Source organism: Mustelus asterias, chromosome 7 (genome assembly GCF_964213995.1).
Source record: "Mustelus asterias chromosome 7, sMusAst1.hap1.1, whole genome shotgun sequence".
Classification (NCBI taxonomy): Eukaryota; Metazoa; Chordata; class Chondrichthyes; order Carcharhiniformes; family Triakidae; genus Mustelus; species Mustelus asterias.
Window position 1 is genome coordinate 42,418,726 of NC_135807.1, and position 13,999 is coordinate 42,432,724.

Below are 13,999 nucleotides of genomic sequence, written 5' to 3' on the forward strand. Positions count from 1 at the left end.
ATAATAGTCAGTGGTAGAGTGTTGTACCAATGCTGACTGATTACAATTTCCTGTTATTGTGATTGCCAAGCGAATTAACACAATTTTGTTTGTGTAATGGTGTCTGAGCTGCGTGGTGCTCCGGTTTCCTCCCACAGTCCAAAGATGTGCGGGTAAGGTTGATTGGCCATGCTAAGAAAATTGCCCCTTAGTGTCCTGAGATGCGTAGGTTAGAGGGATTGCGGGTAAAATATGTGGGGGTAGGGCCTGGGTGAGATTGTGGTCGGTGCAGACTCGATGGGCCGAATGGCCCCTTTCTGCACTGTAGGGTTCTATGATTCTAGGTGATTCTAGCAACTGGACCGATTGCATAATAATATCAGGTTTGATTTTTATTTCTGTAGCCATAGTTTTTGTTTGTTTATATCCAATTCAATCCAATCAAAGTCCAATTCAAAGTCTCAACAAGTAAGACATTCCAGATCCAAGCTGACAAGACAGGCTGGCTGCTTCCTGTCTTGGGCTTGATCTACATGATCCAAGCTGATTGGAGCAGGCATTGCATCTTCTCCAAGGCTTGATCTCATTTGCATCTTAGCCAAAAGGTCTAGATGCCGCTTTAAAAATTGCTTCAAATTAAGCCTCAGTGTAACCTCATGACTTGATGACAAGGATGCCAAAACTACACTTGGTCTTAGTCAAAGGCCGAGAAGCCATAGTATTATTTTTGTATATCCAATTCAATCCAATCAAGACCAATTCAGAGTCTCATCAAGTGAGACATTCCCGATCCAAGCTGACAAGACAGGGCTCTCACCACCTGTCTTGGGCTTGATCTACTTGATCCAAGCTAATTGGAGTAGGCATTTCACCTCCTCCAAGGCTTAATCTTATTTGCATCTTAGCCAAAAGGCCGAGGTGCCGCTTTTAAAAATTGCTTCAAATGAAGCTACAATGTAACCTTATGACTTCAACCAAGTACAGCATGTCGATACTACACTTGGTCTTAGTCAAAAGGCCGAGAAGCCATAGTATTTTTTAAAATCCAATTCAATCAAATCAAGTCCAATTCAGAGTCTCAACAAGTAAGACATTCCCGATCCAAGCTGACAAGACAGGGCTCTCACCTCCTGTTTTGGGCTTGATCTACATGATCCAAGCTGATTGGAGTAGGCATTGCACCTCCTCCAATGCTTGATCTCATTTGATCTCATTTGCATCTTAGCCAGAGGGCTGAGATGCCGCTTTTAGAAATTGCTTCAAATGAAGCTGAAGTGTAACCTAATGACTTCAACCAAGTACAGCATGTCAATTTTTTAAAAACTTGTCCAATTCAGAGTCTCAACAAATCGAGACATTTCCAACCCAAGCTGACAAAAGCATGTCAATTTATAAAAAATACTTTACCAATTCAATCAAATCAAGTCCAATTCAGAGTCTCAAAAAGTTGAGACATTTCCGATCCAAGCTGACAAGACAGGGTATGCGACCCTTTACCCTGTCTTGGGCCGAGATGCCGCTTTTAAAAATTGCTTCATATGAAAATGAAGCTTAAATGCAACCCAATGACCTCAACCAAGTGCAGCATCAGCAGACCACACTTCTCGGCCTTTTAGCTAAGATCAAGTGTAGTATGGATCGGATGCTGCACTTGGTTGAAGTCGTTAGGTTACATTTAAGCTTCATTTTCATATGAAGCAATTTTTAAAAGTGGCATCTCGGCCTTTTGGCTAAGATGCAAAGGAGATCAAGCCTTGGGGGCGGAGACGTCTGCCTACTCCAATCAGCTTGGCTCATGTAGATCAGGCCCAAGACAGGGTAAAGGGTCGCATACCCTGTCTTGTCAGCCTGGATCGGAAATGTCTCAACTTGTTGAGACTCTGAATTGGACTTGATTTGATTGAATTGGAAAAGTATATTTAAAAAAATCAGCAGACCACACTTGATCTTAGCCAAAAGGCCGAGAAGCCAAGAGTATATTGTGATCAGGGGTTAGATCATGCTGCTCATCACAGCGTGGTTGGCTTTTAAGCACCATTTGAAATGACTTTAAATTATGCCTGAATTATATAGACATTCAGATTAAACAATAGTACTTTGCACACTGAATTCAAATAATTGATTACCATTCATATCATTTATTTTTCAAGGTCTAATAAATGCATGGTCATTAGGGAACTGTTTGCAAACAATTTTAGCATAACCTATTTTAGTTTTGCTGTAAATGGAGTCGAAATTTTACATAACAGTTTAGCCTATATCCACCAGGGTGCAGCAAACTTTCAATTGTCCATGCAAATGAAAAATAAGCCGTTGGAATGGAGGAGCATCCTTTCAATATTTTAATGACCAACCTGTCCCCTGTGTTGCCTGCCTCCTGTTAAAATTGGAAGTTGGCAGGTTTCTAATTTTAAAAGGTTTTTGACCCTGCTCCTACCCACCCCAGGGTGTCAAAATTCCCTTGTATACTAAATATTATTTTGAAACTATTATTTAGAACTAGGTTGTAGTATTTATCTCTTGCTCTTTATCTCTTCACTCAGTTTCAGATTTTTGTTCCTTTTTATGTTTTTGACATTTTTATATACTCCTTTTGCAGGACCTCTTTAAATGATCTGTTTCCATATTACCCTTTGGAGCATGGATCTCAGCATACTCACAGATATGTCAGAGATTGTCAGCCTATTATTTTTGGAAATGTGACACATGAAACCTGGCCTGCTGATAAATCCACAGACCTTCCTATAGCTAAAACTACTGTATTTGTTTCAAACTTTCCCACTGATGAAGGCAAGCTTAAAGCTGTCACTGGGCACTTCACTTTTGTGAATAATCCATTGAGAACTGTCTCAGTTTTGGAACCACTAAAACCAGGCGGATGCAGTCAGTCTTACAAAGCAACAGTACAGGAAACTATAAAATCCAAGAAGTGTTTGGTGGCTCAAAACGGTGGATTTTTTGGCATGAACACAGGACGTTGCTTGGGTACAGTTGTGAGTGATGGAAAACTGGTGCAAGATGGAAAGGGAATTCAAAACGCACAATTTGGGATTAAGAAGGATGGCACATTAGTATTTGGGTAAGAATTTAAATAAATATGTATACTCTAATCTTACTGCAGTATTCATATGTGTGTCTAAGAAACTAGTCCTAATTGGTAGAATTGATTTTATTGATCCCGTGTATTTACAAATGGGGAAACTGATTATTAAATTTCTACTTTAGCATTTCCAGTTCGGTAATAAACTGTACCCATTTTTTAAATAACTGTTATTTTAATATTGCATACCTTCAGCTTGATTAACAAACTGAACTGGAGTACATTGGACCATCTTTATATATGTAGGAAGAAAACCTCCTCACTATTTAAAATCTTCTCATGCTCATTTTCATTCTGCTGTGCTGTTGACATGGTGACAGACTCCATTCTCCTAGCCTTGGCATTGAAGCTGGTAATTGCATTTGTGTTAAAGTGTTATCGTCCTCTCTAAATGTACAAAATTTTCAGAAATAAATGTGGAATCTTACAAGATTGATGTTTTTTTTCAGATAAATTTATCAGATTGTGTTGGAAGAATTTTGATTTTGTTTGACCTTGTTTAATTTTACAAGCAAAATATTAAACCATGACTTGTATTTTTTTCTTGTTTATTTCTTTGATAGGAAAATTTAGTTTTAAAACCTCATGGAAACACAGGAACAGGAGTACATCATTCAGCCCTCAAACTTGTCGATCATTCCATTCCATCCTGGCTGATCTATACCTCAACTCCCATTTACTTATGTTTTTCTATCTGTTTTCAAAATTTCAACCTGACCTTTTTGTGAAGCAGCTTTCCACTTCTACTTTTTTAATTCTTAACTCTGTGCTTTCCTCAATTTACTTGACCTTTCCCTAAGTTGCACAATTGAGTGTTCAGTTTTTCAGCAATGGTAGTAATTCTTCACAGTCGTTATTAAACACAAAAGGTATGAATATACCATCAGGACCATGAAGTCAGTCCCATCATACAAAGTTAACCCATTACTAACTTTCCTGGGAAGGGGTTTGTCTTGTACAGTGCAGGCCTAACCATCAATTGTGGCACCTTTTTAAATAGGGTTGTTTTATGCACCAGGTCAACTTGTATACCGTCATCTGCAGGGTAATAAATCATGGATTAGTACAACATATCCTGTTAAATTTGTTGTCCTAATATTTGAACAGAATTGAATTGAGGTTATGGAATGCAATGTGTATAGCTACTGGGATGTGGGCATCACGGACTAGGCCAGCATTTATTGCCCATCCCTAATTGCCCTTGAGAAGATGTGGTAGTGAGCTTGAACTGCTGCAGTCCCTGTGGTGTAGGTAAATACACAGTGCTGTTAGGAAGGGAGTTTGATGATTTTGACCCAGCAAGACCCAGAAGAAACGGTGATTTAGTTCCAAGTCGGGGTGGTGGGTGACTCCGAGGGGAACTTGCAGATTGTGGTGGTCCTGTGTTTGTTGCTGTTCTTCTAGGTGGTAGAGTTGCCACAATGCATCTTATAGATGGTATACACTGCTGCTATTGCGTTGGTGCTGGAAGGAATGAATATTGAAAGTGATGGATGGGGTGCCAATCAAATGGTCCTGAATTTATCCTGAATGGTCTCAAGCTTCTTGAATGATGTTGGAGCTGTGTTGATAAACACAAGTGTGGAGTATTCCATCACACTCCTGTCTTGTTCCTTGTGGATGGTGGACAGGCCTTTGATCGTCAGAAAGTGAGTTACTTACTGTAAGTTCCCAGCCTCTGAGCTCCTATTGTAGCTACAGTATTTATTTGGCTGGTCCAGTTCAGTACCAGGTCGATGGTAACCCGCAGGATGTTGGCAGTGGGGCAATTCAGTGTGGTAATGAAGATGGTTGCAGTGGTTTAAGGTCAATCAATCATCTCAGCTCCAGGACATGACAGTGGGAGTTCCTCAGGGTAGTGTCCTAGATCCAATCATCTTCAACTGCTTCATCAATTACTTTCCTTCCATCATAAGGTCAGAAGTAGGGATACTGATAGATACATAATGTTCAATGTCATTTGTGATGACTCAGATACTGAAGCAGTCCATGTCCAAATGCAGCAAGACCTGAACAACCAGGCTTGGGCTGATGAGTGGCAAGGAACATTCGATTACACAAGTGCCAAACAATGACCAACTTCAAAAAGAGACAATCTAACCATTACCTCTTGACATTCAATGGCATTGCTATCGCTGAAGCCCCCACTATCAAAATCCTGGGGAGTTACCATTGATCAGAATTTTTAAAAAATTCATTCGTGGTACTTGGGTGTCGCTGACTGGCCAGCATTTATTGATGCTCTGTTTGTGAACAGAATTCCCACTCACCTGAAGAAGGGGCTTGCAGCTCCGAAAGCTTGTGTGGCTTTTGCTACCAAGTAAACCTGTTGGACTTTAACCTGGTGTTGTTAAACTTCTTACAGCATTTATTGCCCATCCCTAGTTGCCCTTGAGAAGGTGGTGGTGAGCTGCCTTGAATCGCTGCAGTCCATGTTCTGTGGGTTGACCCACAATGCCGTTGGAGAAGCAATTCCAGGATTTTGACCCAGCGACTGTGAAGGAACGGTGATATATTTCCAAGTCGGGATGGTGAGTGGCTTGGCAGGGAACTTGCAGGTGGTGGTGTTCCCATTTATCTGCTGCCCTGTTCTTCTAGATGGAAGTGGTTGTGGGCTTAGAAGGTGCTGTCTAAGGACCTTTGGTGAATTGCTACAGTGCATCTTGTAGATAGTACACACTGCTACTGCACGTCAGTGGTGGAGGGATTGAATGTTTGTAGATGTGGTGCCAATCAAGCGGGCTGCTTTGTCATGGATGCTGTCAAGCTTCTTGTGGTGTTGGAGCTGCACCCATCCAGACAAGTGGGGAGTATTCCATCACACTCCTGTCTTGTGCCTTGTAGATGGTGGATAGGCTTTGGGGATTCAGGAGGTGAGTTACTCACCACTGTATTCCTAGCCTCTGACCTGCTCTTGTAGCCACTGTGTTTATGTGGTAAGTCCAGTTGAGTTTCTGGTCAATGGTAACCCCAAGGATGTTGACAGTGAGGGATTCCGTGATGGTTACACCATTGAATGTCAAGGGGTGGTGGTTAGAGTGTCTCTTATTGGTAATGGTCATTGCCTGGCATTTGTGTGGCGCAATTGATACTTGCCACTTATCAGCCCAAGCCTGGATATTGTCCAGATTTTGTTGCATTTGAACATGGACTGCTTCAGTATCTGAGGAGTCGCTAATGGTGCTGAACATTGTGCAATCATCGGTGAACATCCCCACTTCTGACCTTATGATGGAAGGAAGGTTATTGATGAAGCAGCTGAAGATTGTTGAGCCTAGGACATTATCCTGAGGACTCCTGCAGAGATGCCCTGGAGCTGGGATGATTGACTCTCCACAACCGCACCCATCTTCCTGTGTATCAGGTATGACTCCAACCAGCGGAGAGTTTGCCCCCCTGATGCCCATTGATTCCAGTTTCGCTAGGGCTCCTTGATGCCACACCCGGTCGAATGCGGCCTTGATTTCAAGGGCTGTCACTCTCACCTCGCTTCTGGAATTCAGCTCTTTTGCCCATGTTTGAACCAAGGCTGTAATGAGGTCAGGAGCTGAGTAACCTTGGCGAAACCCAAACTGGGCGTCACTGAGCAGGTTATTAGAGTCAGAGGTTTACAGGATGGAAACAGGCCCTTCGGCCCAACTTGTCCATGCCGCCTTTTTTTTAACCCCTTATCTAGTCCATATCGCTCTATACCCATCTTACCCATGTAACTGTCCAAATGCTTTTAAAAAGACGAAATTATACCCGCCTCTACTACTACCTCTGGTAGTTTGTTCCAGACACTCACTGCCCTCTGAAAAAATTGCCCCTCTGGACCCTTTTGTTTCTCTCACCTTAAACCTAAGCCCTCTAGTTTTAGACTCCCCTATCTTTGGGAAAAGATATTGACTATCTAGCTGATCTATGCCCCTCATTATTTTATAGACCACTATAAGATCACCCCTCAGACTCCTATGCTCCAGGGACAAAAGTCCCAGTCTATCCAGCCTCTCTTTACAAATCAAATGGGCACATTGCTTCACTATCTGAGTCACAACTGGTGCTGAACATTGTGTGCATTAGTGAACATCCTTCTGACTTTACAGTGGGGAAGTCATTAAAGCAACTGAAAATGGTTGTGCCTAGGACACTACCCTGAGAAACACCTGCAGTGCAGTCCTGGGATGACGGACCTCCAACAACCACAACCATCTTCCTTCGTGTTAGGTATGACTCTAACCTTTGCAGAGATTCCTCCCTGATTCCCATTGACTCAGCTTTGCTTGGGCTTCTTGATGTCATACATGGGCAAATGATGCTTTGATGTTAAGGGTAGTCGCTGTACCTTGAGCGCACCTTGAGTGCAGCTCTTAAGTCAACGTTTAAACCAAAGGCACTTGGAAGGTCAGGAGCTGAATGATCCAAGTGGAACCCATCAGTGAATAGGTATTGTTAAGTGCTGCTTGTAGGTGACACCTTCCATTACTTTGCTGATGATCAAGATTAAACTGATGGCGGTAATTGATCGGGTTGGATTTGTTCAGCTTGGACATACTTGGACACTTTGTCACATTGCTGAATGAATGCCAGTACTGTTGCTGTACCGGAACAACTTGGCTTGGGGTGTGGTTAGTTCTGGAGCACAAATCTTCAGTGCTACTGCTTGGAATGTTGTCGGGGCCCCATACTCTTTGTAGTACCCAGTGCCTTCAGCTTTTTCTTGAAGGGAATTGAATTTGTTGGCGACTGGTGTCTGTGATGTTGGGGGCCTCAGGAGGAGGCCAAGATGGATCATCCATTTGGCACTTCTGACTGAAATTAAGGCAGTCTTTGCACTGATGTACTGGGCTCTCCCATCATTGAGGATTCGATATTTGTGTAGTTTCCTCCTTCAATTAGTTGTTTAATCGTCTACCACCATTTGCGACTGGATATGTCAGAACTGCAACGCTTAGATCTGATCCCTGGGTTGTGGGATCAGTTAGCACTGTCTAATGGATGCTGCTTCTGCTGTTCAGTATGCAGGTAGTCCTGTGTTGTAACTTCACCAGTTGACACCTTGTTTTGCCTGTTGTTACTCCTGGCATGCCACCCAGTTTATGTTGATTTAATTGTTTGTTGTCCAGAAATTACTTTTTTTTTTGAACTGCCATCAAGCAGGGTAGCAGTCAATCCCATTAACCTTTCCTGACAGGATGCTAACAAAAATTAAAATGCATGATTATCCTTTATGTCTAAATTTTCCAGAGCAAAATAATTGGCACATACACAATAAAAGTTGAAATATCAAACTTGGTATTTGTAGTTGTAGTGACTGTAAAAATGTCAGCATTCACCATCATCACAAGTGTGAAGCTGACAGCAACTTCTGCTGTCCACACATGCATAGTTGAAAATGGAAACTAGCAGTGAACCCTGCTCTAATCAGTCCCCACAGATTGCAATTTTCTAGAAATAACTTGCCCGTTTCACCTCCATAGCCGAAGATCCATTTTGAGCCTGGAAACTTTTTTAAATTGTGGATTGTCAATTTTTTTCCATTATGATAAAAGTTTGATATTTCATCTTGTAATTTTGCTCTCTGTAAAATTTATTAAAAAATAAAGGATTTTACTTTGTGATTTGCCATCTATGTGAATACTTCAGTATTGACTTAGTGGCAGATTCAAATTAGCATCTGGAAAGGTGAAGTCCATGCCATCTTTGTTGGCAGTTGTCTTCAGTGCCTTCTATTGCTTTGTAGTTACTGAAAAATTTGGCCCAATATATTTTTAGTGCTTCACTCAGTTTTTTATTAAGTGCATCAAATGATTTATGACCATTACGTACCAAGTTTTTAAAAAATAATTTAAATCTTGGGACAAGTGGCGTTCCTCGGGGATCAGTGCTGGGACCCTTGCTGTTTGTAATATATATAAATGATTTGGAGGAAAATGTAACTGGATTGATTAGTAAGTTTGCAGACGACACAAAGGTTGGTGGATTTGCAGATAGCGATGAGGACCATCAGATGATATAGCAAGATATAGATCAGCTGGAGACTTGGCTGAGAGGTGGCAGATGGAGTTTAATCCGGACAAATGTGAGGTCATGCATTTTGGAAGGTCTAATACAAATGGAAAATATACAGTAAATGGCAGAACCCTTAAGTGTATTGATAGCAGAGGGATTTGGATGTACAGGTACACAGGTCACTGAAAATGGCAACGCAAGTGGAGAAGGTAGTCAAGAAGGCATACGGCATGCTTGCCTTCATCGGCCGGGGCATTGAGTTTAAAAATTGGCAAGTCATGTTGCAGCTTTATAGAAGCTTAGTTAGGCCGCACTTGGAATATAGTGTTCAATTCTGGTCGCCACACTCCCAGAAGGATGAAGAGGCTTTGGAAAGGGTACAGAAAAGATTTACCAGGATGTTGCCTGGTATGGAGGGCATCAGTTATGAGGAGAGGTTGGAGAAACTTGGTTTGTTCTCACTGGAACGATGGAGGTTGAGGGGTGACCTGATAGAAGTCTACAAGATTGAGAGGCATGGACAGAGTGGATAGTCAGAAGCTTTTTCCCAGGGTGGAAGAGTCAATTACTAGGGGGCATAGGTTTAAGGTGTGAGGGGCAAGGTTTAAAGGAGATGTACGAGGCAGATTTTTTACACGGGGTGGTGGGTGCTTGGAACTCGTTGCCGGGGGAGGTAGTGGAAGCAGATACAATGGTGAATTTTAAGAGGCGTCTTGACAAATACATGAATAGGATGGGAATAGAGGGATATGGTCCCTGAAAGGGTAGGGGTTTTAGTTAAGTCGGGTAGCATGGTCGGTGCAGGCTTAGAGGGCCGAAGGGCTTGTTCCTGTGCTGTAATTTTCTTTGTCCTTTACTTGAAGGACCAGTGGACATTTATTTGAATTCCCTTTCTAATAGCATACATGTCATTTACATTTGTGTTGCTTACACTGTTTTCCCCTATCTGAAATTGTATTTTTTTATGAAAGCTTGTTATTCTTCAAAAGGTTAATTGATGCTGGTGCATAAAATGTATATTTGCAACAAGGATAGGAATAGTGAGGGTTTTTCTTGGCCTAGCAATTTGAATCTTCCTAAAAAGTGAAGACTTTATTCAGGCGCATCCAGAATTGACAAGGTAGTATTATGTTTCTGTTGTAATTTGGTTGTCTCCTATTTCTGCTAAACTAAGTTTTGGCAACAAAATTTTCCATTTCCAAATCGCTGCCCATTCTTTTTTTTAAGAAACTGATATTCATTTTAATTTTGGATGCAGTAGATACTTATTGGTTCTACAGATTCTTCAAACTTTCCTCTATTGTAAAACTGTCTCCTTTTCACGCTTCCTTTGGCCTCCCTTTCACTGTCGTTTATCCTTGACTTTAAGTTGCTAATTGTCCATGTTTTTAAAAAAATAATTGAAGCTTTGTACATTCTATATGATTGCAAAGATATAGGGTGGGATTTTATGGTCTCGCTCGGGCAAGACGGGAAATTTCCACCCAAGGTCAATGGAGATTTCCGTTGTCGGACCCTCCCCCACTCCAATTCCATCTCGGGTGAGGTGGTAGAGTTCCGGCAGTGGTTTTGTAGCCAACCATTTTATTCTCTCGTTGTTTATGGTGAGTCATATGATTACATGACATGGTTGTTCATCAGGAATTACTGCAGCAAATATTTGCCCTTGTGCCTCTTGCTTCTTGGGCAAGACTAGTGTACATCAATCAAAGGTTTTGCAATTGAGCAAGAATGCAATGGCTGTGAATGGATCACCAGTTCACTTGACCTGTAGCTATGTTTGTAATTTCAACAGGTAAACTTGCACTACATATAGACTAGGTCAATTCAGTAAGCCACAACTTGTATTTATATAAGACCATTAACCTAATGTAATGTTCCAAGGCACTTCACGTGGGTGTTAGCAAACAAGGTTTGCTACCAAACCACTAAAAGAGATATTAGGTCAGATGATCAGAAGTTTAGTTAAAGTGGTATTGCTTTAGTGAAGAGAGGCAGGGCAGAGTGGTTCGGGAGTGAAAATTCCAGAGCTGATTGCCTCTGCAGCTGAAGGCATGGACAATGGTGGTAGAGAGATTTAAATCGGAGATGCTCAGGGTCAGAATTCAAGGAGTACAGATGACTTGGAAGGTTGCGCAGGTTGGAGGAGATGTTACAATCTGGTTTGGAACCTGTAACATTTGATGTCAAGTAGACAACATTTGAAATCCAAGGTATTTATTAGATAGAATGACAAGATTCCACAGTTTTAAGCAAACAGAATAAATTTTACAAGAGCCAACAAAGCAATCAGTCAAAACTATTTATCTAACTACTCTTTAATGAAGTAAACATGAATTAACAGGAAAACAATGATCAATTGCACCACAAACCTGCATATTAAAAGGCAGTTGCAATCAAGTCAGTCCCTACAAATTTTTTTCAGCATCCCATAAGGATATAACCTTCTATTTCCCTCACCAGCAGCTCCAGTTCAGTCTGGAATCCTCCTTGCTGCTTCTGCCTACAGTGAGTTGTCAGGGACCTAGACTCCAGCTCCAGTTGCCCCAACGACTGGTCACTTTCCATCCATACAATCACTTCATCCAAGACTCATCCAAGATCGCTTTGCTGAGCACCTTCGGTCTGTGCACAATCAGGACCCTGACCTTCCGGTTGCTTGCCATTTTAACACACGATCCTGCTCCCATGCCCTCATGTCTGTCCTTGGCTTGCTGCAATGTTCCAGTGAAGCTCAGCGCAAACTGGAGGAACAGCATCTCATCTTCCGGCTAGGTACTTTACAGCCTTCCAATCTCAACATCGAATTCAACAACTTCAGATGATTTGCTCTACCCCACTTCGGCCCCCTTCGTTTTCATTCTATATTATTTAATTTTTTACTGTTCTTTAGCTTTTATTTCTTTATTGTCTGTCTTCATTTTTCTTCCCCCCTCCCCCCACTCTTTCCCCTACCTCATTCCCCCTTCCTTTACCTTTTCTCCCCCGCTTCCCCTTTTCTACACTCTATCTCTGTCCCATCTTTTCCACCCCCCCTCCCCCAACACCTTCATCTGTCACCACTTACAGCTTCTGTGCCGTTTGGCCATTCACACCCTTTATTCTCTCTGTGGACAGCTTTTAGCAGTCTTTCCCCCTGATTTCTATGGCTATGACTCATCTTTCATTCTCTCTTCCTGCAGTATAAATATCTCCCACTTTCTATGCCTTTTAGCTTTGACAAAGAGTCATCTGGACTTACAGATGCTGCCAGACCTGCTGAGATTTTCCAGCGTTTTCTCTTTTGGTTTCATCCAAGACTGTGCCCCACTGGGTTGGCCAGACTGCACCCTAGCATCTAACCACCTGTGTGATGCTAGCTGTACTGAGCAGACAAATATTGCTCACTATGGACTAGGTAATTGGGGGTAGGTGGGATGCAGGCTTGAGGGTACTGTCAAATCAACTGTGATCTTATTAAATTGTGGAGAAGGTGTGATAGGCTGAATGGTCTATTCCTGAATGTTCATATGTACTACATGTCCACTCCATCTGGTCATGAGTGATCCTGATGAGAAAATGGTATTATGATGTGTGGTAACTTTAATGATGCTGCAGCTGCTCTGCATTTTTAGCTGAATTTTTACTTTTTATGACCAGGTGAAAACTTGGTTAACAGGTCATAATCTCAGGGAAAATGAACATTTTACTCGGGGAGCAAATTGCTTTTGGCGTTGTGTGCATTTGGTGAATAAATTTTCTGTTATGGAATGGAAATTTAATAACTAATTATGAAAATTTATAATCCCTCAGTTACAAAGTTCATCTTGAAGAATATTGTTTATATTGGGACAATTGCTTGACTTGAATGTGGTTCCAACAGCACTCGAATCTCCGCACCATCCAAGACAAAGCCACTTACTTCATTGATCTACACTTCACTGCCACTGTACAATGGCAGCAGTGTGTAGCAGATACAAGATATACTGCAGTAACTCATCAGCTTCCTTTGGCAACATTTGCCAAACCCGCAACATCTGCCGCCTAGAAAGACAAGGGCAGACATTTGAACACTACCTACATGTTCCCCTCCAAGCCACATATCATCCTGACTTGAAACTATATCACTGTTTCTTCATTGTGCTGGATCAAAACCCTGGAGCTCCCTTCTTGTCTGCGCTGTTGGTGCGCTTACACCACATAGACTACAGTGGATCAAGAAGATAGCTCATCACCACCAATTCGAGGACAGTTAGGGATGGGCATAAAATTCTGGTGTTAATGACATGAATGTCCCATCAAAGAAGTAAATTACATATGTTTCAATATTACTGTATATTTTATCAAATATATCTGCAGCTTTGGACTGCTTGATCATACTCCCCCCCCCCCCGCCCCACCACCACCACCACCACCACCGAGATGTTTCATCAACCAGCTCTTCTAACTCTTGCAACACAAATGTGTACTCTCTCCCTGATTTAAGGTTGAGATCTCAATCAATTCTCTTAAAACGCTACAATGTTGAACTCCTCGCTACAGATGTGATTTTAGCTTTTGAAAACTGAGAATTAATCTTAAATAGTGTAGAATTTGTTGAGTTTGATCTGGGATTTGATTCAAAGTCAATTTGCAGCTGATTATGGAGTTTATGAAGTGTTAGTTAAATTGAGTTTTTTTTTTGTGATCAAGTGTTTGAATTAAGTGCCAAAAGTGCACCAACTATAATTCATATTGACATTTTATTGACATTTTAATATTAATATGCCAAATTCTAAAATTCATTTCAAGTCCAATAATACTCCAGCTATATTCTGCCAATAGTTTCCATTACCCAGGCTGAATGTGGTACAGTTACTAAAGGTAATTAGCTCGCGTTTGTCTTATTTCAACTGCCTTACAGGTAAGTCTTCCTGTATTAGATTAATTTACAGTTGTAAATGGTAAGTC

At 41.5% G+C, this 13,999-nt stretch overlaps 1 protein-coding gene across 3 annotated transcripts in view; it reads left to right on the top strand.

Annotated features, from left to right (window-relative positions):
* Positions 1 to 13,999, top strand: part of nagpa (N-acetylglucosamine-1-phosphodiester alpha-N-acetylglucosaminidase) — a 79,783-nt gene that overhangs the window by 16,633 nt on the left and 49,151 nt on the right. For 2 of the 3 annotated variants that reach the window (XM_078215934.1, XM_078215935.1), the window contains exon 2: positions 2,579 to 3,058. The exons of the other annotated variant lie outside the window; for it this stretch is intronic. In XM_078215934.1, coding sequence (XP_078072060.1) covers positions 2,579 to 3,058 — 480 coding nt within the window. The remainder of the gene's footprint in view (positions 1 to 2,578; positions 3,059 to 13,999) is intronic. 3 annotated transcript variants of the gene reach the window in all.